Below are 25,959 nucleotides of genomic sequence, written 5' to 3' on the forward strand. Positions count from 1 at the left end.
TAATTGAAACATTCAAAAGCTTGGGGATCAATTCAAAATAAGGGTCATAGTTTAGGGATAGATTTGGAACGTTCAAGAGTTTGGGGATGAAATTAGAATGCCCAAATGTTTATGGACCAATTTTCAATGAGAGTAATAGTTTGAGGATGAAATTGGAATGTTGAAATATTTATGGACCAAATTAGAATGAGATACATTGTTTGGAGATAAAATTAGAACTTCCAAAAATATAAGAACCAATTTAAAATAAGGGTCATAATTTTAAGAACATGTGATACAATAAACCCAATATTTTTTTCACCACACTTTCTAAAAACACTTCAAAAATAATGGTAAACTCACATTTAGAGAGTAACCTTTAAATGCATGAAAAATTAAAAAAGAAATTCTAGAATTATGATTTAAGTCCTTTCAGTAGGATGAAATTTGAACTAAATTAAAATAAATACACTAAATCTCAGCATAAATTAATATCAAAATCTGACTTTAATATATGCATATCCAAAATATAGTTAGGGGTGTTCATTTTTCGGTTTTAACCGAATTAACCGACCGAATCAAATTAGTTCGATTAATTCGATCGGTCACCGAATTAGTTCGGTCGGTAAACGGTTAATAAATTTTTTAGAATTCGGTTAACGGTTAATTCGGTTCGAAATCGGTTAATTAACCGAATTAATCAAAATTAAATTTTAAATATTAAATATATTATATATAACATATGGGCTCAGCCAAACCATTTAAAACTCAATTAATAATTTAAGATACAATAACTTTTTAACCTAAATCAATATTAATTAATTAAAAAATCTATATAAAATTTTTAATTTATAATTATATATTATTTAAATCAATTTTAAATTGTTTTTTGAATTAAAAAATATTCAATTTTTATATAAATTAGAAAATTTTAAAAAAATTCGGTTAATTAAAAAATTAACCAAAATTTATTCGGTTCGGTTAATATTTTAAAAAAAAGTTCGGTTCGATTAACGGTTAAAGAAAAAAAAAGTTCGATTAATGGTAATTCAGTTCGGTCGACCACTGTTTTAACCGAGTGAACACCCCTAAATATAATCATACCAACCTTAAAACATAGACAAACTTGAAGTTATATATCTGTTTTATTGGTTGTCAAAGAATGTGAAGTTCCTAACAAAAAAATGCGATATTTGTATTGAAAACATTTTTTAAAACATTAAAAGATTGATGGAATGTGTCACCATTTCTAAAGGAGGTTTGGCATGCCCCCAACATCTGCCATACGTGCAAGGACGAATCCATAATTTTATGTTAGGAGGATGAATTTGAACTTTTAAAATTTTAGAGGGATCAAACCATATTTTCAATAGGAAAAATAATCTAAAATATATATTAATTTTAAATTTTCAGGGGCTAACTATCTCCACCCGTCCTCTCTCGATCCACCCGTCCTCTCTTGATTAAAAGGGATTGTTTAGCTACCAAAATGAACAAAAACAAGTATTTTATACTAGACATTAAATGTCCAAATATCCACTATTTCCCCCTTATTAAGGTTGCAAGTTTTGTATCTTCATATTGTATATCCAAGGTATCAATTCAAACCCATAACTTGTAGTCAACGAGTGTTGGTACAAATGGTTGAGATTTAGGAAGTTTAATTTATAAGACCAAGTTCGAATCTTACCACCGTCACTCTTGGTGGGTAATTTGTAAATTTCTATGTAAATCTCAATTGGGTCTTAGAGATGCCCTGGACTTAGACTGAGGGAGTCACCCCTGACCTAAACTTTTTGTAAAAAAAAAACCCGTAAGTTGTATTAAACATAAAATATCATCATTTAAGTTTGAATCGTTTTCATTCTAAAGTAGTCCTCAAACTTTTGAACATTTCAATTTCATCGCCAAACTATGATTTTCATTCTAAACCAATCTTCAAACTTCTTGAACATTTCAAATTTATCCCAAACCATATGTATCTATTAATCTCGTCCCTTGTTAACAAAATCGTTAGGCAAAATTATATTGTTATATGCTTTAAAAATAAAATTAAGGTTAAACTATAGTGGAAACTAGTTACATATTTAGATGAATTTGAGGATGGCATTGAAAAATCTGAAACTTTGGGGACTAATTTAAAATAAGGATCATAGTTTGGGATGAAATTGGAATGTTACAAAGTTTAAAGACTAATCTAAAATAAGTTATAGTTTAGAGATGAAATTAAATTATTGAAAAGTAATTTTAAATGAGGGCCATAATGACATAGAATTAACTCTTTTTTTATTTAAACTTATGTTTGTCTTTATTAATTAATGTTTGCATTTTATTTTTATATAATATCAAAAAAAGAGAAAACATGGGGACGAAAATGGTATTAATAGTAGTACTCAAGTATCCCAGTCCACGTATATAAGATAAGATATTTTATGATTAAAGTCGATGATGACGTGGATAACAACTTTGATGTTCGTCCACTAATATAAGTAATGTTTTTTTAAAAAAATATAAAAATTTCATTATAATGCAAAATTATTTATACAAAAATTATAAATTTAAAAAGATAATTATTTAATATACTTTTATCCATAGATTTAAAAAATTATGCTTTTGATCCTTCAATCTAATCAAAATCTTTATCAATGATAATCGATTACAGTCACAATTGATGTTATAGACGATCATTCGACAATCACCACCAACTTCCAATAAATATGATTATCTATTTTACATCCATTATAATACTTAAATTTTAATTTTTTTAAAACTATACCCATCATTTAATTTTCATTTTATTTTAATACTCTACCGTTAAATTTTATAAAACTTAATGTGTTTAGAACTATAAGTTTTGATTAATTTTAATACCTAAACTTTTAATTTTTACAAAATATAACTTTAAAATTTTAAAGGGTACAAAAGTAAAACAAAAACTAAAGTTTTAATGACGGATACTAAAACGAAATAAAAATTAAACTTTAAGTATGATTTTTTTAAAAAATAAAAAATTTAGATATTAAAACGAATTAAAATTGATAATTTAAATACTAAACTTGTAATTTATCGTATTGTATAAAAGGTCTAAAAAGTTACTCTCTTAAAACAAACCAAACAATATTATATAGTAGGCGAAAGTAACACAGTTGTTGAGTTATTCTAAATTGCAATTTTTATTAAAATAATTATTTTATTAAAAATCTCATGATGTAATAATTATAAAAAAAATAACACAATAAAGTTTATAATTCTTTTTATCTAACTAAATAACAAAATTGTAAGGAGAAAACTGTTTTAGTAGAGAGTTTCTTGGTTGTTATATATTGAGCAGAGGTAAACAAACACTGAGATGCATCATTAAAACAAGGCATAATGCCAAAAATAACTCCCAACATTTATCAAGATGTTCATTTTGGCCCGTTCTATTTTTTTGAAGCATTTTAACCCCAACGTTTCATTTTAGGACAAAACCCCCTAACATTTGACATAATTATCACTTTACCCTTTTTTCTAAGGCATTTCAACCCTCAACATTTCATTTTAGGTTAAAAAGGCTCCTGTTTTGTAGTGTTAATTGTGTGTTAACTAATGATTTTCATCACTAGAGGGAGCTTTTTAGCCCTAAGGGAAATGTTCGGAGCCAAAATACTCGAAAAAAAAGAAGCAAAAATAACCATTATAGTAAACGTTGGAGGCTATTTTTAGCATTATGCCTTAAAACATCGTCATCAAAAGTAAAAAGAATGGAAAAGTTAAGTTGAGAAGGGGAATGAAGAAGGAACAAACTTGTTACTTGCCATTGGTATGAGCAGCATTCTTATGGAAAGGCCAGAGATTCACCAGTCGCTCGAGCACCGACGCGCTTTTGGAGAAGTAACCTGAAAATCCGGCAGGAACTGATGGAGGAGGGAAGTCTTCGGCCGGCATTGCGAACGGGCGAATCATCTTCTCCATTTTCTCTAATGTGAGATAGGATCCAAGTTCTTGCAGCCTTTCCGGACCATTTATCGGCAACGTATGCTCTTGGTGAAGTGAAGCAGCCTTGCTATCATTCATCTGCCAATGCAAATTGCATTAGCTTCGTTTTGTTTCATGCAGCCAGCCAGCCAACAAGCATAAAAACTTTTTATATCCACGTAAAATTGAAAAATATTTGAATTAACTTCAGATTCTGATCATTTCTCGTTGTGAATTCGACAGTATTACCTCCAATGGGGATAAATCTGCACCGCGACTAAATGTCAACTCGATGCGGAACCTTTTCGGTTCTTCTATTGCTACCTGTGATTTCAATTTCAGACAAAACATAAGCTCAGTATTACTGGACCTACAGACCTATGTCACTCAAGACTTGTGAACGAGTATCAGATACAGTATGTACCGAACACGTATATACTCGATATTTTCCAAGTTCTTCCATAATCGATTATGTAATAAAATAAGGCACATACCTCTGTATTCTCGAACAACCGTATCACGATGTAACTCATGTAGTCAAGCTCCTTGGTTTTATATAAACGCTCTAAAGCACTCTGGCAGATGAGACTATCTTCTCCCTGAAGAGATTCATCCAGGTTACAGTAACGAAGTACGTTCATGAGGGAATGGATATGAGATTCCTGTTAGACAAATCAGAGTCATAGGAAAATCGTTGTAAGTACATATACAGAAAATTCGGGAACTCGTGTCTGTCGGGTCGATGTGAAAGGCCTACAATTAAATAACAATTGAACTATCACGATTTGCACTTACTGATGTGAAGTAAAGGCGTGTTCGCACATGGCGCTCTGGTGTCTTCACATTTGCATACCTGAGGAAAAAAGATTGAAATATAAAAAGATAATTAATATAGAGAATAATAATACATGAGTTAAAAGGTTTTATGTACCGACTTCGGGTCCAAACGGTATTTGGTTTCTTTATCATCGTCGTCATCTGGATCTATTGAAGTTTCACTTGTGGTGCTAGATAGTCTTGTGTCATCAGCATTGATGAAGAACTTCGGTGGGGACTCTTTATCATCGTTTTCGGTCTTCGTTGATTTTGAGCACTTGTCTTGATTACTCTTTAACTCGGCGACATTGAGGGCTTCTTCACGAGTATTCCTCAGATCGATCAAAATTTTACCCAACAAACGTCGCGCAATCTGACAGACCAGAACAAAAATTAGGGAAACATGAGCAGTTCATTTGCATTAATAAAGGCTGCAAATGCACATTGTTAAAGGGGGGAATCAATAGGAACATTTTATAAATAACAAACATATGAAAGTACCATCTTGTTCCGGGACCCTTCTAATCGAAAAAGACATGCAGAAAAGAATCACCTTTGAACCGAATTTTAGTTTTTGCTTCGGATTAATTCCGTATTCATTAGGGATGACGCCATCTGCAAGAAGCTGCGACAACATGCAGACTAGTCAGATGCTAGGATAAATCGCAATGGTCTATAAAAAACAACCAAATGAAAAAACATTAAGATGTAGTCGTCAAAAGAAGCAACTAAGATAATGTAGACAAAGAAGTCAAAATTAATCAACAAGTATGGCCGGATAAGACCAAATAGAAAAGAACGGCTAATACAGCGATTATAAGAGATAAACGGCAATTTCTCTATGGTGGTACGATGTTTGTACCTGGGCAACTTTGAAGAGCTCATCCAGACCTTCCAAATTAAGATGAGCATTGTGCAGAAGATCATATCTGTTGGAAAGTAGGTCAATCAAACATACAAAAGTTCTCAGAAAGAAACTAAGCATTTGAACTTTTAAAGCCAATGACTTTCTATATTTATGAGCGTTCTAAAGATTAATAATCAAGACGGAACAACTTGCTTGAGTTTTGTCATTTATGAGATTTACGACATTTATCGAAACATCAAATTATGCCATGTTGTGCAGTGCATTTGTTGCATTACAACAAGATGCATCTGCAACCTCCTCATCACTCCAGACCCTAAATCTTAATATGCAGCAACCTCCTTAAAAGAAGCAAATGTTCAACCCTATACCCAATACCAAGGTTAGATGAAACACTAGGCCACTTGATCTGTCAACACCATCATCATTGATGGTTCATTTTCCAGAATCCAAAGAAGGTTCATTTCGACTATAACATGTGGTGCTTGAATGCAATTAAAATCAAGCAATAATCTCCTCCAAATAAATGGATTGTTTTCAATTTTCTGTTTAGTGGATTCGAAGAATCAATGAAGAATGAATAAGGAGGAAATTGTTTTGGGACAAAATGATGGAGGCAAAGATAAATTCTAAAACCAGGACGAAAGGACATTTACACACGCTTTCTGAACTACAGATTTGGTTGTGCGTATAGTGCCTACTTTCTGGCAAACAAATTGTTAATAGAATTGAAATAGATACTCACTTGCAAGAGTCATAAACATCAGGAATTTGAGTGATATCAAAGCGTCTGCAGGAAAGTCCATTGTCACTAAACCAATAATGCTAAAATAACATGTTGGCAAGAATCACAGTTTCAAGACACCAAATGGAAAATTATATATAGTTTAAGAATGGATAATGCTCTTCATATAATGAACATGAAAGAATATTAACAAAAGTGGCAGAATATTCAGAGACCTGATGCAGAAGTATAATGAAGAACAAACCGTAGATACTTACCCTTTCCGTTCATTATACAAATCTCTTTCAAGTTTTCTCCATCGAGCATACATCAAGAGGAATCCCTCACAACCACAAGGCAATCCAGCAACAATTCGATCAATGTCAATATTTGTCTTGCCAAGAGCTTTTGCTTGGTCATACAGAGGAACCACATCATATGGGCTCGCTTCTGTAAGAGTCTCATCTTCATCCATGGCAAGTAATCTGACTTGTTCAGTAACCTTCTTAGTCAAGGTTACCTGGTATACGAGAGGTTCAAAATGAAAAAGGGGATGACACAAAAATGGAAATAGTTAATCTTGTATTGCATATTCACGGGGTAACAAAGGGAGTGAGGGAGTGACTCCAGTGTTGCATATTCACTCGTATGATGAAATTACCAGTCTGGGAAGGAGATCGGAAGCATTAGAAGGCAATCCAGCTCCGTCAGTCATCCAAGGACATTTAGATGTTCCATTACTATGAATTTTCCTCACACCAGAAGTTATAACTTCATTCAGACTAGCCTGCAAAGTATAGAGGAATCTTAAAACAGCACTCAAAAATGTGAAAGAACGATTTTACCTTGAATGATTTATCCTTATACCCTGTCCTAGGCGGAGGGTTGGGGTGGTAACTTGTGGAATAGATGGAGAACAAGTTTGTAGAAGGCAATAACTAATGACTGCACAACTAAATAATATGACCACAGAAATATAGACCTATTGTGAAGCAGACACCTAGAGCTTAACATTTAGGTTGTTCTCGAGCACTATATCAAAGTCTCTTTAGTCAATTGACCCAGAGTTTTAATAATGCCCACTTGTTCGAGTAATTTATAGTTACATGCAAGATCAAGAAGTCTCGTATGGACCCATGAGTTAACTTATTTGATTCTCCAGATTATATCCAGGTTACTCAAGATCATAAATAAGCATGTTCAGGAGCTCTCCTCGTGGCCCAATTAAATAATCAAGTTATGCAGCAGATAACCTTTTGTAGTTAAAACTTCATAATTCATACCAATGAATAGATAACTTAAATCACTGACCAAGCCAAGAATCGTAGTTTAATCGTAGTTTAAGGGAAAGAAGAGATATAAACCTTGGCTTCTTCCATCTCAGTGCTGGCATTGTCAAGTCCATCCAACATAGAGGAGTCCTTGCTAACAAGGGAGACCTAAAAAGAAGACCAACTCAGTCATGCAAATTCAATATTAAAAGGAAGAACGCACTCAATAAGGGAAGTAGAACATTACATACCAGGATCGGTGTTAGTTGCCCTTCAAGGTCAAGCAGGCCTTTAGCAAAAGCAGCTGCAGACATCTGTTAAAATGATTTAATTTACAAATCAATTAATGATGCCAAACAGCAATGACAATAAGTTTATAGAAACTTAGTACAGAAGAGCACAAACAGGCGTTGACCAAAATATATACTGATTCATTTATGAGTTGAGGCATACCTGAACACGGCCTTCATCAGAACTGTAAATCTTTAGATCATGACGATATGTACTATGAAGGCGAAGAAGACCAGTACCTTCACCTGTAATTTTATATAAAAATCCATCAAGAAAAAAAAGCAGCATAGTTCTGAATTCGTCACTATTTTATCTACCAAACAACCAACATAAATCTTAGGGGTCAAGTGTTACTCGAGTAAAAACTAAAAAGATTAACATATCTATAATGAGCTCAGTCATGCCATGCAAGGTGCAGACTACTAACAGTCAAAAAGTTCTACTGTTGGTAACCTGGATACATGTTATTTCGGAAATATCTACCCAGCTCTTCTGCCTGCACAAAATTGAGACAAACTATGTAAGAGAAGAAAAAGGAAAACAAAAAATGAAGCAATATATTTTTAGATATATGCTTACACATGTCCAAAATGAATTTCTGTCCCAACCTTTGTCCACTTTAAATTCAATTAATCCTTCTCATTTAAACTTTTCAATGCTATCCCTTCTAATTCAAATTCAAATAATTTTCTAAATTTTATGGGATAGTTTGGCTTCTCAAGTGAAATGTTGCTCTCTTTATAAGCTACAGGGTAACTAAATAAGAAGTACTTGAACTAGTAATATAGGTAAACATGAAAGGGAGGGTCATATTTATTACCTGCTTCCTCCCAGCATGTGTAAGGACACCTCCATATTTAAGAACCATCAGTGCTTCAACAGGCCGTTCTTCTTCACCTTCACCATTACTTTTTGGAACTTTAACCCATTTAAGAGGCTTTAATTGAACCTTTCTATAAATACCAGAAAAATGTCCTCCCTGGAATCAAATACATTTAGCATGTGACAGAAGCCCCATATCAACAATCTTTCTACAACAAAAAAGGGAAATTATCTACATAAAGGAATGGGGAATCATGAAGTTAGACATCCACAACAAAGAGGTATGCCCATGAGCAACGATAAAATGAATGTAGCAAAGCTAGTAGAGTGAAAAAGCAAGCCATTTCAAGATAAGATATAACCTCCTCAAGTACTGCTTTAACTTGACGAAGCTTTTCAGCATGCTCAAGATCTTCTGCTTCACTATCACTTCCATGACCTGGTCTATTTCCCATAAATAATCAAAGATAAATCATTATCGATCTTAAATAAGTTCAACAATCCAAAGTGATTAAGTACTTTCTTTATAAAAAAGTAAAATTAAAAAACATATGCAGATATTGCTACAGATAGTAAACACCTAACGCCCTCCTCCTACCCCCACCCAAAAAATAAAAATAACGAAAGAAAAAAGAAAGAACTTCAAGATCTGTCAACTACCAGAGGGCAGGTCAATCTTTTCTTTTGTTTTTCTTTTGCTTCAGCTGTCAAAATCACATTTTTCCTCTTAAACTAGCCAACGAATGTTAATTACCTTCTTAGCTTCTCTCATTCAATTAAACCATAAATTAAATAGCTAGTGATTAAATATAGCCTCATTAAAACAAACCTCAATTCCTAGTTCCTACCCTACTAAACTAGTTGCAATTCCTTTTCCTGTCCAATAACATATCACCGTTACAAACTCTAGCTTTCGGTCCTTTTGATGCTGTGAGTTGCAGGGAATTGGATATTATAAATTGTTCTTGCTAGATCAGAAAAAATATGAATTATGAAAAGCTACCTGTAACGGGGTACAAGCATTCTTGTAGCATCCAACAAATCTTGCAACTGAACGGCACTCTTAAGTTTTGTCTAATAAGTGATAAAAGAACAAACAGTTGCTTAGGCAACAGAATCTATTTGTACAATAAAGGTAAGTAATGAAGAAGTGAAATAATCACCTCAGATCTGGGTCTTCCCCCATTGTACTTTAGCATCAGGTTTAGCAGTTTTTCCTCAGTAACCTTCAATTTCACCTTCTGCTTGGGAGTTCTATCACCACTGCCCATTCAGGGTACTTTTTGAGTTAAATGTAAGGATTACTAACAAAGGAAAAATAGCAAGGAAAATGAAGCAACATACTGGCGAATAACTACAATAACACAGCGTAGCTCCTCAGACTGCCCAAATGTCCCCATGAGTCCACTTCCTTGACGAGTAAGTCCCTCAGAAGGCTGCACTGGTTCATTTACTTTCCATGGTAATGTTGGTGGTATTGCCAAGGAAAGATGTGGGGCTTTTGCATCTAAAAACATTTTCCTCAGCACACACGCAGCATCATCGTAATACCTGTATAGCAATAGAGCCTGTAAGTCCTTTACACAACAAATAAACAAGAACGGAAATAACAATACTAAGTTTAGAATAACGGGAAATAGAAACATCAACTCAAGACAATACACAGCATAGTCAAATGAAAAGACCTATGATAACAAAACCATGGATAATCTCTAAAGCGGAGAGAAGTTGATTAGCATTACTTGTGAGAGTTCTTAACAAAACTCCATCCATTCACATCACAAACATAAGAACATCCATCCGAACGCAAAAGATCAAACCCACAAACCTGCAATAAATCAAAATGGTTATCAAATGGACATTTCTTTCAACACAAGGAAAGTGCATAATTTTTAATAAACCCCATCTTTCTATGTTCAATTATAAGATATGACAAGTGCAATTATTACTGCAACGTCTAGACAACCTCAAAAGAACATATATATTAAATTTCTTCAACTGAATGTGTCAAAATCAGCTGTGTAGTATTAGTCTCATTTGTTTAGGAGTCTTTTATGATAAGAAAGATAAGTCTTAGGAATCTCTGTAATCTCTATCTCCAGATAGAATTTTATCTTTAGCGGAAAAGTACTATTAGAAGTCAGCTAATAGTTTATTTAAACTATTGTAATCTCCTAATTTAATAATCAGATTTGTCTTGCATTAACTCTTCTATTCTTTCCTTCTCCTTCCATTTATTCTCTTAGATTATAACAAAATGAAACCATTCTTCATAAACTAAATTGATAATAACTCCAACATGTATACAAATCTTTCATTGCCCTTATATCAGACTTAAATGGAAACAAACTCCTAAAAAAGAAAATCTAAGAGCTAAAATATGGTGGTAAAATTTATGACAAAGCATTACATGTAAATAATATCTAAAGAAGCTAATATGAGCTTATGCTCAAACTTTTCAGAAAAGATAAAAGAAATTACTATGAGCACAATTCAAGCAAACAAAGTTTCAAAGGATCAGAATGAGAAGAAGAAGAAGAAGAAGAAGAAGAAGAAGAAGAAGAAGTCATGGTCGAAATACAAACAAAAACACAAATGAGTAGTTTCCGGTAACACTTGCAGAAAATAAATGGTCACATATCCACAATGGTCAACACTAAGGCATCTGTTGCAAAGGAGATTCACTCAACATACCGCTTGCCTAAATGCCATGCAAACTTCCCGTGCCATTTGTTTCTCATTAGGAGTCAGCAGCACAGGATACCTGACCTGTCATATAGGTAATAAACATAAGTTTCAAACATCATGTATCCCAATAGTGTAATTGCATTGGATCAATTATCGGAGCAAAAGCGGTAGGTGAATAGAAACTAGTGTTACATGTTGAAGACCTTAATCATAATTCTTTTATAGGAATAATAGGCCTCATTAAAAACCTCCCTCTTAGTTAACTCTAGAAAAGGGTAACTAACGGAAGGAAGAAAAGAGTGTCTCAATTTATTGAATAGAGAAACTATTACAATAAAGTACACCAATACATTTAGGGCATCAAAATAAAACTATAATCCTTAAAGCACCCTATACAAAGACCTTAATCATAATTGATTAACCAGACTGTCATATGGGTAATAAAGATATGTTCCAAACATCATGTCTTCCAATACGTGTAATAGCACCGTATCAACTATAACGTGGTAGGTGCTTAGAAACTAGTACTACATGTTGAAGGCATCAATTATAACTAATTAAGCTTTCCATAACTTTTCACTGGGCATTTAATTGTAAGTGATCGGCCACAAATCCAATCAAATAATTTAAACCTTTACTAAAGTAAGACACGATCAAATTAGAAGCTTTGCATATGAGATCCTAATCACTATCGTTTTACATATAATTTCTGCTAAACTATTGATTTAACCTTGCATTTTACCGTCCATTTTTCACCCTGTGGAACTGTGAAGGTATGGACAACGATTTTTTTTTTTATAGGAATAGAAGGCCTCATTAAAAACCTCCCTCATAGATAGCCCTTTCCCAACAGAAAGGATCCACTATTGGAGGGAGGAAAAGAGTGCCTCGTTTTATTGCTGAACGAAAATTACATAAAACTCAACAATTACACCAGAAATCCTGACATAAAACTTAATAACTCCACCTACTTGAGTAACCTACTGACTGGGAAGGAAAATAACAAGTATCTATAGTCTTACAATCAACCAATCCCCATCTTTGCTAAACTATCTGCCTCCCCATTACAAGCCCTTGGAATCAACCTAACTAACAACACCTTTTCAGAGAAGAGTGATAGAATTTCTTTAACTAGAGGCAATAAGAAAATAGGTGCCAACACCAGAAAGTGAACCCACTCCACTGCTGACTTGCAATCACTCTCAACAATCAGCCTAGTGACAGAAAACCATCGTGATGCCAAAAAGATTTCAATGCCTCTTTTAATAGCCTTTAACTCAGCAACTGGTGGGGAACCTTGATCGCTATTCTCTGAAAAAGTCAACAGAGTGCAACTATTCCAATCCCTAAGGATACCTCCAATACCACCAATCGAGTCACTTAACCTTACAGCTCCATCGACGTTCATCTTCAAAAAATCAACAGGGAGTAGCCAGCAAAGCACAGAGCAATCCTTTAATTCAGAAACCGAAATTCCATCTGCAAGTGAAGGATCCCCAATGAGCAAATCCTCCTGTATAGGAATTTTAGGATACTTGGCTTTAAACCACTTAGATAGCCTAAATCTAACAATGAAAAACAGAGAAATCCTATCAAGAGATAATCCTTCAAACACAATCTCATTCCTTGCTTTCCAAATAGACCAAAAAATGACTCCCGGGATAAACTTCCAAATCAATGAATTCACCCTCAAATTCCCCCACGAGATAAGTAAAGAAGGAGGGTCCTTAGGTAAAACTACAGATAAATCCCAAAAGCTTATTACCTTATTCCATAATTCCCAAACTACATTACACGTAATAAACAAATGATGCACTGATTCCTCATGCTTCTTACAAAATGGGCAAAGGATATCTTCCCCTAAGAACATTCCTCTGTTAACCAACTCCACTTTTACTGTCACTTTCTGATGGGCTAACTGCCAAAGAAAGGCTTCAACCCTTGGTGGGGACAATCCCAACCACAACCCCTTTGACCACAGATCCTTGTTCCCAACTTCCAACCCGAGCGCATTCCTGCAAGATTTGACCGAAAATAATCCATCCCCACTAGCTGACCACGAGAGACTATCCTCTACAGAATCTGTAATTTTTATATCCTTCAATCTCAACATCAAATCCATCCATTGATCCAACTCCCAGTCAGACAAATTCCTCCTAGTGCAAATATTCCACACCCAACAATTTGATTCATTACTACCAAATTCAGCGACCTTGCCCCATTTGTTAGAGGATAATGCATAGATTCTAGGGAAAAGATTTTTTAGAGGAACCTCTTCTATCCACGGATCAATCCAAAATAAAATAGACTTTTCATTACCAACTTGCAGCTTCGAATTTGATCTAAGACATAAACCCACCGAATCATTCTTCCAAAAATTGTTGCCAATACTTCTCAAAATCCAAGAAGATCTAGGTGAAATAATCTTGCTGATAGACATCGAGTTGCAACTGATCTTGTGCTTGCTACATATCATTCTTTTCCATACAGAATTCTTTTCATTTGCGAACTTCCACACCCATTTCCCCAATAGTGCTCAATTCGCAAGATTCAAATCAAGAACTCCAAGGCCACCTCTGCTCATAGGTTTGCAAACTGAACTCCAATTAACCCAGTGAATCTTCCTCTTATCCTCGTTGTCACTCCATAAAAATTTAGCCATTAAAGAATTTAACTTCTTTTCTACTTTGAAAGGCATTTTAAAAAGCGATAAGAAGAATATGGACAGGGAAGATAACACAGACTTCAATAGGACTGTCCTACCAGCCAAAGAAAGAGAAGAAACTTTCCACCCGGCTAGTTTAGAATTAAATTTTTTAACGACTGGCTCCCATAAAGCTTCCGAATTCTTCCTAGCACCGATGGGGAGTCCCAAATATTCTATTGGAAAACTATCAACTGAACAGCCCACTTCCAACGCCCAATCAGATAGGATTTCCTCATCAACGTTAATCCCAAAAAGTTTACTCTTCGCTAAATTTAAATGCAACCCCGCCATTATACTGAAAATCCTCAAAATTCTTTTAACGTTTTTAATCTGGGTAAGTGAAGCTTGACAAAAAATGATGAGATTGTCAGCAAACTGAAGATGTGATAGCCGAAATGAATTTTCAGAATTCCCAATAACAAAACCTTGGAACAAACCTATATCCACTGCTTTAGAAAGCATCAAATGCAACAGCTCCCCTACTATATTAAATAAAAGCGGTGAGAGACTACATCCTTGTCTAAGCCCTTTAGCCATAGAAAACTCATCCGAGTGGGAGCCATTTACAAGAACCAAAATAGAAGCTAAGGAAAGACACTGTGAGATCCACGAGCACCATTTCATACCAAATCCCATCTCCTTCATTGCTCTGAGTCGAATAGGCCATTCAACAGAATTGTAGGCTCTCCGAAAGTCACCTTTTAGTACCACCCCTTGTAGCCCTTGTTTTCTCCAATAGTCGATCCCTTCATTAGCAATAAAGGTACAATCTAACAACTGCCTCCCCGGTATAAGAGCGAACTGGGAAGGACTAATGACATCACCAACACAACAACTTAGTCTCTTAGATAAGACTTTTGATAGAATCTTGTACAAACTGCCCACAAGGCTAATTGGTCTAAAGTCTTCTATATTTTCCGGAATTTAATTTCTTTGGAATTAGAGTAATAAAAGCGTGATTTACCCCATGCTCCCACTTCCTTCCTATATAGAAATCTTTAAAAAATTTCAACACATGCTCCTTTAATGCAGGCCAGCATTTCTTGAAAAAACCCATTGTGAACCCATCCGGTCCTGCAGATTTAGAGCTGTTCGAAGTAGCAACTGCTTGCCATATCTCCTGTTCTGAAAACTGCTCCTCTAACTTAGATGCCTGATCCCATGACAGTTTTGTAAAGTCCAAAAGTAAGTCCACTTCCATTGTCAAAATTGAATTATACTCGGTCTTGAAAAACTCTGAAATATGAGTCTTAATCAAGAAAGGATCTGAAACAACACTTCTATTGATCTTCAAGCTAGTAATGGCATTTCTTCTACTTTTATTTAGAGCACACAAGTGAAAAAATCTTGTGTTTCTATCCCCATCTTTAATCCATCTTGTTCTTGCTCTTTGAAACCAAATACTTTCTTCAATCCTGTAAAACCTCCATAGATCCGATCTAAGTTGCTTGACCTGTTCCCATTCCTGAGTAGAGAGACTACTACCTTGCGCCTTAAACTCCAACTCATTTATCTTCCTTTCGGAATCTTCAATCGACTCAGAAATCCCATTAAATTTCCTGCTTGACCAGATTCTAATTGATTTTTTAGTTCCCTGTAGAATACTGAAGATGCCACTTCTTTTGTTCCTCTCCCTCAAGCCAACCATGGTTGATTTAACCAAGTCCTCAAAACCTTCTTCCTCTTCTAATAGATAATTATAAAATTTGAAAGGTTTAGGGCCCCACTCCACAGACGATTCCTCCAAAGAAACTGGATTGTGATCAAATAGAGACCTAGGTAACAGTCTTTGCACTACCCTCGGAAAGTCAACTTTTAGTACCACCACTTGTAGCCCTTGTTTTCTCCAATAGTCGATCCCTTCATTAGCAATAAAGGCACAATCCAACAACTGCCTCCCCGGTATAAAAGCGAACTGGGAAGGACTAATGACATCACCAACATAACAACTTAGTCTCTTAGATAAGACTTTTGATAGAATCTTGTACAAACTGCCCACAAGGCTAATTGGTCTAAAGTCTTCTATATTTTCCGGATTTAATTTCTTCGGAATTAGAGTAATAAAAGCGTGATTTACCCCATGCTCCCACTTCCTTCCTATATAGAAATCTTTAAAAAATTTCAACACATGCTCCTTTAATGTAGGCCAGCATTTCTTGAAAAAACCCATTGTGAACCCATCCGGTCCTGGAGATTTAGAGTTGTCCGAAGTAGCAACTGCTTGCCATATCTCCTGTTCTGAAAACTGCTCCTCTAACTTAGATGCCTGATCCCATGACAGTTTTGTAAAGTCCAAAAGTAAGTCCTCCACTTCCATTGTCAAAATTGAATTATACTCGGTCTTGAAAAACTCTGAAATATGAGTCTTAATCAAGAAAGGATCTGAAACAACACTTCTATTGATCTTCAAGCTAGTAATGGCATTTCTTCTACTTCTATTTAGAGCACACAAGTGAAAAAATCTTGTGTTTCTATCCCCATCTTTAATCCATCTTGTTCTTGCTCTTTGAAACCAAATACTTTCCTCAATCCTGTAAAACCTCCATAGATCCGATCTAAGTTGCTTGACCTGTTCCCATTCCTGAGTAGAGAGACTACTACCTTGCGCCTTAAATTCCAACTCATTTATCTTCCTTTCGAAATCTTCAATAGACTCAGAAATCCCATTAAATTTCCTGCTTGACCAGATTCTAATTGATTTTTTAGTTCCCTGTAGAATACTGAAGATGCCACTTCTTTTGTTCCTCTCCCTCAAGCCAGCTATGGTTGATTTAACCAAGTTCTCAAAACCTTCTTCCTCTAATAGATAATTATAAAATTTGAAAGGTTTAGGGCCCCACTCCATAGACGATTCCTCCAAAGAAACTGGATTGTGATCAAATAGAGACCTAGGTAACAGTCTTTGCACTACCCTCGGAAAGTCAACTTTTAGTACCACCACTTGTAGTCCTTGTTTTCTCCAATAGTCGATCCCTTCATTAGCAATAAAGGCACAATCCAACAACTACCTCCCCGGTATAAAAGCGAACTGGGAAGGACTAACGACATCACCAACACAACAACTTAGTCTCTTAGATAAGACTTTTGATAGAATCTTGTACAAACTGCCCACAAGGCTAATTGGTCTAAAGTCTTCTATATTTTCCGGATTTAATTTCTTCAGAATTAGAGTAATAAAAGCGTGATTTACCCCATGCTCCCACTTCCTTCCTATATAGAAATCTTTAAAAAATTTCAACACATGCTCCTTTAATGCAGGCCAGCATTTCTTGAAAAAACCCATTGTGAACCCATCCGGTCCTGCAGATTTAGAGCTGTTCGAAGTAGCAACTGCTTGCCATATCTCCTGTTCTGAAAACTGCTCCTCTAACTTAGATGCCTGATCCCATGACAGTTTTGTAAAGTCCAAAAGTAAGTCCTCCACTTCCATTGTCAAAATTGAATTATACTCGGTCTTGAAAAACTCTAAAATATGAGTCTTAATCAAGAAAGGATCTGAAACAACACTTCTATTGATCTTCAAGCTAGTAATGGCATTTCTTCTACTTCTATTTAGAGCACACAAGTGAAAAAATCTTGTGTTTCTATCCCCATCTTTAATCCATTTTGTTCTTGCTCTTTGAAACCAAATACTTTCCTCAATCCTGTAAAACCTCCATAGATCCGATCTAAGTTGCTTGACCTGTTCCCATTCCTGAGTAGAGAGACTACTACCTTGCGCCTTAAATTCCCACTCATTTATCTTCCTTTCGGAATCTTCAATCGACTCAGAAATCCCATTAAATTTCCTGCTTGACCAGATTCTAATTGATTTTTTAGTTCCCTGTAGAATATTGAAGATGCCACTTCTTTTGTTCCTCTCCCTCAAGCCAACCATGGTTGATTTAACCAAGTCCTCAAAACCTTCTTCCTCTAATAGATAATTATAAAATTTGAAAGGTTTAGGGCCCCACTCCACAGACGATTCCTCCAAAGAAACTGGATTGTGATCAGATAGAGACCTAGGTAACAGTCTTGGCACTACCCTCGGAAAACTGGTAAGAAAATTCCCAGTAATTAAGAACCTATCCAGTCTGACCCAAGTTGAATCTTCTCTGTTATTACACCAAGTAAAACTTCCACCCACCAAAGGAAGATCAATTAGATTCGTTAACTACAGGAAATTTCTAAGAATATCCAGAGAATGCCAATTTTGAGACCTTCCCAACTTCTCAACCGGATCAAGATACAAATTTAAGTCCCCCCCAATGCAAATTGAAATAGTTTGAGCAGAAACAAACTCCACCAACTCCCTGAAAAATTCTTCCTTTTCTGATTCAATTGACGGACCATATACATTTATAATCACACACTCATCTTCCATAGTCTTAAACTTCCCAAATAAAGCTATAAATCTGCCACTTATATGAGTTTCGGAAACTTCAAATTCATTCTCATTCCACAGTACCAACAGTCCACCTGCAGTCTCATTAGCTGATGAAAAAACTCATCCCTTAAGAAAATACCCCCCTATCCTTCTCCTAAGAGCCATAGAACAATTAGCTAGCTTTGTTTCTTGGTTGAGTAAGATGCACAGCTTATTCTTTTTCACCAAACGGGACACTGCTCTGGATTTCTCCTTTTTCCCCAGCCCCCTAATGTTTCATGAAATAAAATTGATAACTGTCATAAAAACAAAACAATAATAACCCAATAGCCTCTGAACCACGTAGCACCAAAACCCAGACCGCTACTTTCAGCAATTCCTACTATCCCCCAAACCCTCCTCAAGATTTACTATTTTTTCCAAAAAAGCCTTCTTCCCCTCTTTGAAGTAAATCCCCAGCATCCTACTAACTTCCCACGTGGCCAATGCCTCATCCAAAAACAACGAGAAAGAAAGAGAGTAGGCCGTAGGAGAACTAACCACATCCAATGCTTCCCTTATTAAAATCCTTCTCTTTCTCCTTCTATGTTTCCCTGCCCCTGCTCCAGATAAGCAACCTGCTTGAACCTCTTCTCCACTCTCAGACTGCTGGAATTTATCAACATCTACTTTTGGAGGAGAACCACCTTCCTCATCTGCAAATGATTATAGAACATCTAAAACAATATGTTCATCATAGAACACGTCATATTTACCTTCTTTGGCATGTTTTATGTATTCCAAATTTCAAAACTTTAAATCTAAATGACCTGACTTTAATTTCTTCCACATAACACAACCTGACTTGCTCATTCTCCTGATAATTGAGTCCAACTAACCAAATATGGTTTCATTAACCACATCAACTCTCAAAGATGATAACAAAAGTAATCCACATAGGTTGAAATTACATACTCGCTGTCCACAGGAAAAAATCCTCACGCAAAAACACTGAAACTAAAGGACAAAGGTTGCTTAGAATCAAGCATTGACAATTAAACAAATTATTAAAAGAAATTGTTCGGAGCAAATATAGGGAGTTCTGGATATGCACTCACGTGCATGCATCAAAGAGAAACAGAAAACATTCTTTGGATAATATATTGCAAGATACTTACTTCTTTGCCATCAGGGTTTCTCATAACAACACCATCAACAACAGGAGACTTCCTAGCCTCCGCATGAGCATATTCGGGGCCAACAGTATAGACCTACATTCATTTGACAAGATGATCGGACAAACTTGAGAGAGAGAGAAAGAAGTAAGAGTATTGGTTAATGGTAAAACAGAATCTCAAAAAGGAAACAACACAAAAACCCAATGTATGATATGTCTGCAAGTAGAATAGATGTTATCATTAATACAAAAATTAATCCCAAATTATGCCCTGAATTAATAGTATTAAAAATCAAAGAAACAACAAACATGAGGTATCCATGATACACTATTTCCCTCCACTCTCCTATTCATACACAGTTAAGCATAAAGAGTATGATTCTTGAAAAATTGATCAACAACAAAAGAATTTAGTTTAATACAAAAAAAAAAGAATTTAGTTTCATACAAGTACAATTTTAAAGAAAAATAAATTAACTAGAAAATATTTCCACCAAAATGCACAACCTTGACATCTGTTCCTCCTGTTGGCATAAACTCCTCATATATGTAAGAACCGTCACGTCTTACTCTTCTAACATCAGGATGGAACTCACTTGATCTGTTCCCAACCTAAAAAGTAAAGAAGAAAAACTATATCACATTACAATTAAAATTTATCATAGAGAATACTTAAACTACCATGAGCCAGCTATTATTGACTGCCACATGTAAAAAGAAAATGAGAAAAAAAGTATTTTCCAAACAACGCATTATGCTTTTAAAATTCACATCAAAGATGAAAAATTACAAAAAAGTTCAAATAAGTATTCAGACCTTCCTAAACAGATTCTTCATGCCTCCACTAATGCTTTTAAAATTCACATCAAAGATGAAAAATTACAAAAAAGTTCAAATAAGTATTCAGACCTTCCTAAACAGATTCTTCATGCCTCCACCTGCTGAGCTTGGGTAATATATCATTATGCTATGATTGTCTCCTTCAAGAAAGCACAGAATAAAGTTGTTAACATGTGTAATGGAAAAGAGGGTCAACACTGCTATTGCAATTATGAATTACAAAAGAACAAGAATCCTTTTCAAGCATCATTAATTACACTTCAAAAATTAATTGCATGTAGAAATGAGCAATAAATGAAATGTCCACTAGTTTATCTTTTTCATGATCTAACATACTTTGCATGGAAGTTCAAGCTTTATGAAAACAAGAACGTCACAAAGACCATATTAAATTCATTCTCTGGATATTGGTGAGAAGCAAATATATTCATGAAGGTAAAGGAAATATAAAGGCTAAACTCACCATCAACAGGTTTCTCCACAAATGGCTTCCAAAAACGATTTCCGTGGACCTCAACATAATCTTCTTCTTCAATAAAATAATCCAGCACTTGGTATGGTTGTTCTCTATTTACGAGGGCATATCTTGGAACAGGAATTCCATACATTTCTAGCCGCTTGAATCAAAATCAAATAGTTCAGTCAGTTTTAATCAATCAATTGCTATATTAGTGTGATACATTTCAACTATTTATGAGGTTAGTTCTCATTCAAGCTCAAAGGTTTTTTTTTTTCTCAAAGCATATAAGCTTTGACCAATTATGGTACAAGACTTAACCTTACTGTCAATCAGTTCTAAAGTTAAAATATTACAGAAGCGGCAGGAGAAGAAAACACCTATTAGAGTCTACTCTCTCAACATCTCAGGTCAAGGCAGCATAAAAATGACTGCCCTGACGTCCCTAGCTGAGGTGGAAAGTGTTCTTGGTTTTCCTAAGTTGATAAAGGTTCAAAAACCTTGACACCAAGATGGAATTTTAGGATGTATACCTCATAGACCATCCGTCGATCATGGAGAAGGTTTTGTGGTTCCAATTCGTTCACAAGGAATGGTCTGAATCATAGAGAAGAAACAGTTGCAAAACATAATTAACTACTGCTTACTAGGTATAAAAAATTATTATAAAGAGAAGAAAAGTTTTCTTATACAAAGAACTAAAAGGATCAAAACACAGTAACAAACCATTAGACAATTATACAGACTAAAGAATTAGAAACTATGACAGAAAATCAAATTTACAATATTAAAAAGATTGGTTCTGCTGAAATAATCATATTTAAGATGAACAATCAGATGAAGACACCACTTAGATTGTAATTCAATAAAATAAGGCCAAACTTAATGCAGGTCTACACACGAGTAAAAGATTCAAATGATTGTACACTGGTGGAAAACATGACACTTAATATGCAAAGGTGGCTCCTACTGCACTCATCCATGACCCAAGCTGGCAAGCTTTAATTCGCCTACCTCCATTAGAGAGAAATTAACTAAATCGTCATCTATACGCTGCTCTTGAACATTATCTAATCAACTCTATCTTCATAGAGTCCTAAATATTTTTCAATTGTAAAGACCTTAATCTTCTACATATTAATGGATTGATGGGGAAATCTTCGCATGCTGATGCTGAATTAACAGCTCAAATATCCATAAAGTATCCTTAAAAGGTTTGATCCCAAAGGTAAAAAGTGTGAGTATTACGGTCAAAATTGTTCAATCATTATATCAAGTTTTTCATGTTAAGAATCAACATTAAGCAACTGTATAGGGTACTTTTATTTAGGTGAGGAGATGTTACAAAATAGCAAAACGCGTTCTAGTGGATCCCGGAGGACGTGTCGTAGGTGATGATAGAAGTAGTGGATGGCTTGAATAGATGAAAGATGAGGTGAAAGTTATGGTGTTCGTAGTGATTGTTAAGAGAACTTAGAGTCTAAGTTCAACAAAAGATCAAGTCCTCAAATGAAACGTTCCAACCCCTATTTATAGCCCGCTCAAAGATGTTAAAGTAACGGTTATAGAAAGACGTGAGGAAACATGTAACAAATTACTACGTAATGTGGCTTAACTCCATAGCTTTTTGATATAGAAGTTGTTATCACAGATTTCCCAACATGGAAGTTGCGCCCAAAGTTGACTCCATAATTTTCCTAATGTGGAAGTTGTATCCAACATTGGATCCACAACTTCCCCAAATGTGGATGTTGTATCCATCATTGGCTCCACGACTTTCGTAATATGGAAGCTATGCCCAACGTTGGCTCCACAGATTTTCCAACAACGTTGGCTCCTCAGCTTTCCCAATGTGAAAGTTGTGCCCAACATTGGCTTTTCCAATATGGAAAGCTATGCCCAAGTTGGCACCACAGCTTTCCCTATGTGGAAGTTGTGTCTAAGTAGTATTGTTTCCCAGATCATTAATCACAAAAACAAGTATCCACAATAATCTTATTTTGAAACTTGCACATAGAATACATCCATGAAAATAAACAAAAAATATAGATAATAACTTACTTCCTTAAAGCAGCATATGCTTCAGCTTTCTCAATGGGATACCCAGAGGAATAAAATGCAATCAAACAATCACAGATTGGCCACCTGAAATATGCAAAATTATAATAAATTAGACAATTCAATGAAAAAAAACCTCTCAACCCAAATATGGAAGAAAGCAACATGAATCTCAGCCATAATACCAAGAATTATATTCATTTGTAAGCCCACCTACATGTCTCTCATCTAATCCTCTACCTTATTTCCCTCCTAGAAATCACACAATCCTCCTAGAAGACGAAAGAGAGGGAAAGAGTAAAATGTCAAACAAGGGACTGATCTTCAGTCACTTAGTCAATCAACTCAAGCTCCACCTTTTGGAAGAAAACAAATATGTCACGCAGTTCATCAACAGGAAGATGAAACTGAAAAATGAAAGACTTAAAAATTATCAAGATAAATGCAAGTATGCAACCAGTTTGGGCTGGTTTGAACACGACATTTAGTTTGCAAATTTTTGGAACTCCTCCGCGCCTCTCTATATTTTCCCTATTTTTATCAACATTAGCATTCAAACTTTTGAAATTCACAAGAAAACTAAAAATTAATATGTATATATATACCATATGTTACCCGGACTTATACTAGAGAGAAGTTCGGACACAAGGGTGTATCAGACACATTTGGAGGATCATATCCCTTAAAATCATGTCTCAAAACATGTTAGACATACAGAAACAACAATGTTTTACAAGAAATAGAGAGTTCTGATAACAAAGATAATACCAGTTATAACCTATATTATCAACAACTTCATAATGTAAACCAGACACTGTGTTCCAACGAATTAGCTGAAAATGTACCTTTCTATAGGTTCCTCAAGAATAACCTTATCGCCAAAATGTATAATCTACAAAATGATCAAAAAACAAAGAAACATTGCAATTTAAGGGATTACTTTCAAAGGAAAAATGCAATGCAAGAGATAAGAATAAAGCAACATGACTTTTAACACGCTCAATTTCACGCGTACACGCACTAACAAATCCCCCCTCTCTCCCCCACCCCAAACAAAAAAAAATCGCTTTGAAGTAAAAATGTAGAACTTACACACACAAAAAAATCATAATTATCCTCCTGCACGAATAAGCAGTTCTATTCCTCGTAAACTAGTTCACGTTTCATAAATTTACTTCACTTTTTTTTAAAAAGGCAGATTCATTTAAGTATAAACTAAAAGTAAATCTGATCTACCTCAAATTCGCCAAAAGCCTTAAGCCTGTCAAGAATTTGTCCCATTGGAGCTGAAAAAACCTGAAAACATTTAAAATGTTTAAATCAAGAAGTAAGCAGTGTATACTAAACTAATTACAATATAACTCATACATCATCTTAATGCTCTTTTCATTTAAAAAAAAAAGTAGTACTATAATTTTCGTATATCTAGTAGAAAAAGCTTGAGCGAACAAAAGAGAAACAAAAACCTCGCTTCCGCATTTCACCTTCTTTTCCATGACGCAGACTCCAATTGTTATCTTTTTATGTCCTCTGATTTCTCCACCTCCCATCTCTCTTCCTCTTATGCTCGCTCAGGAAAATAAACAACTAACTTCAAAGAACAAACGCGATGCGAAAACACCGATTTGAACTCTTCAGATTCCGATCACCGCCACAACGCCAATCGCAGCCGGAAGTTCCTTCGGAAACGCGTATTTTATACGATATACGTAGACGAATACATAGGCAAGAGCTATCAGAATTTTAACCAAAAAAAAACAGAGAAACGATTCAGCCAAGAAAGAAAGAAAGCACTGAAGGCAGGAAGGCGGTGTGTCAGCAAGAGAAATATTTTAGAGATGAAAATGAAATGGAACGTTCTTGGAGGCAAACATAAATAAATAATACCATTAAATTTAGGGTAAACTATACATATAGTCCCCAAATGTTTAGGCATATTTTATTTTGGTTACCTAACTTTTGAAACTTACATTACAATCATCGAATTTTTAGTTCGTTTTCATTTTCGTCCCTGCCGTTAGCTCCAGTAGTTTTGCTGATGAGACACTTAACTGCTGTTTAATGTGATTGTGGCCGTCACGGATCCTATTGGGCTCTATTGCTGATGTAGTGGGTAACTCGGACGGCGACGAAACTGTAATTTCGCGGATAAAATCACGTTTTCAGACCTTGATTTAAAACCCTGACAGCCAGTACTTGGATGTACGTATATACTAAGATTTATGAACATTTTTTTAAACCCAGAATGATAATACATGTGAGATAAGTCCTACCTTCCGCTTCTCTGCTTCTTTCAAAGTTCCGGGCATAGTTACATCAAGCATGTTCATAACTACTTGTGCAGTTTGTAAAACTTGCCCTATTTCACCATCTTCAAGTTCAGCTTCCTCTTTGACCAACTCTCCTTCAAGAGGTTTGGTCTGTGCCGACAAATCTTTGAGTGAATCTTGTCCGGACTGTAGGTGGATGCTCGCAGCTGTACCACCATCTTCTGACACGTCTCTTGTAGGTGAAAGCTAAGCCTGTTGCAGGAGAGCTTGGCACTAATAAAGGGTCACTCCACATCTTTTTCATTAACACAATGTGGGAGAGAAGGGATTTGAGGAGGAGGTGGAGAAATAACCTGGAGAAGAAGAGGGGGCGGGTTAACGGCAGTGAGGTGCCACATCAGCAAAACTAACGGGAGGTAATGGAGGGACAGAAATGAAAAATGAACTAAAAGTTTGATGATTATATTGCAAGTTTCAAAAGTTAGGTGACCAAAATGCAAGTACCTTAAAAGTTCATAGACTATTTATATACTTTATCCTTAATTTTATTTTAAAAAATAGATCACCAAATTAGGTTGAAATAATTTTCTTCACTTGCCCTCACGACTCTCGGTTTAACCCTAATTAATCTAAATTGACTGACATTACACATCTAATTTTATTAGATGAGTTTCTCAACGAGATTTTTTTTA

At 35.2% G+C, this 25,959-nt stretch overlaps 1 protein-coding gene across 3 annotated transcripts; it reads right to left on the bottom strand.

The window, feature by feature from the left end:
- Positions 1–3,732: 3,732 nt before the first annotated feature.
- LOC120203317 (inositol hexakisphosphate and diphosphoinositol-pentakisphosphate kinase VIP2-like) lies at positions 3,733–24,576 on the bottom strand. 3 transcript variants are annotated; one of them, XM_039203636.1, is made up of 30 exons: positions 24,482–24,576; positions 24,234–24,293; positions 23,843–23,889; positions 23,001–23,084; positions 21,473–21,536; positions 20,946–21,099; positions 20,552–20,622; positions 20,150–20,254; positions 19,644–19,736; positions 11,420–11,494; positions 10,468–10,553; positions 10,070–10,276; positions 9,889–9,988; positions 9,729–9,799; positions 9,088–9,169; positions 8,724–8,882; positions 8,357–8,399; positions 8,066–8,148; positions 7,864–7,926; positions 7,706–7,780; positions 7,003–7,128; positions 6,620–6,861; positions 6,363–6,407; positions 5,615–5,681; positions 5,306–5,377; positions 4,872–5,125; positions 4,732–4,789; positions 4,431–4,598; positions 4,186–4,260; positions 3,733–4,035 (listed from the first exon to the last, which is right to left on the bottom strand). In XM_039203636.1, exons 1-30 carry the CDS (start codon positions 24,545–24,547, stop codon positions 3,769–3,771), a joined length of 3,162 nt encoding a protein of 1,053 aa, XP_039059567.1. In that variant the 5' UTR covers positions 24,548–24,576; the 3' UTR covers positions 3,733–3,768. The 3 variants fall into 3 exon arrangements, with proteins under 3 accessions (XP_039059567.1, XP_039059565.1, XP_039059564.1); XM_039203634.1 differs by having other exon boundaries at positions 24,464–24,576; XM_039203633.1 differs by lacking the exons at positions 21,473–21,536; positions 23,001–23,084; positions 23,843–23,889; positions 24,234–24,293; positions 24,482–24,576 and adding an exon at positions 20,459–20,481 and having other exon boundaries at positions 3,734–4,035; positions 20,575–20,622.
- Positions 24,577–25,959: the final 1,383 nt, after the last annotated feature.

This window comes from Hibiscus syriacus, unplaced genomic scaffold (genome assembly GCF_006381635.1).
Source record: "Hibiscus syriacus cultivar Baekdansim isolate YM2019G1 unplaced genomic scaffold, ASM638163v2 tig00009796_pilon, whole genome shotgun sequence".
NCBI lineage: Eukaryota > Viridiplantae > Streptophyta > Magnoliopsida > Malvales > Malvaceae > Hibiscus > Hibiscus syriacus.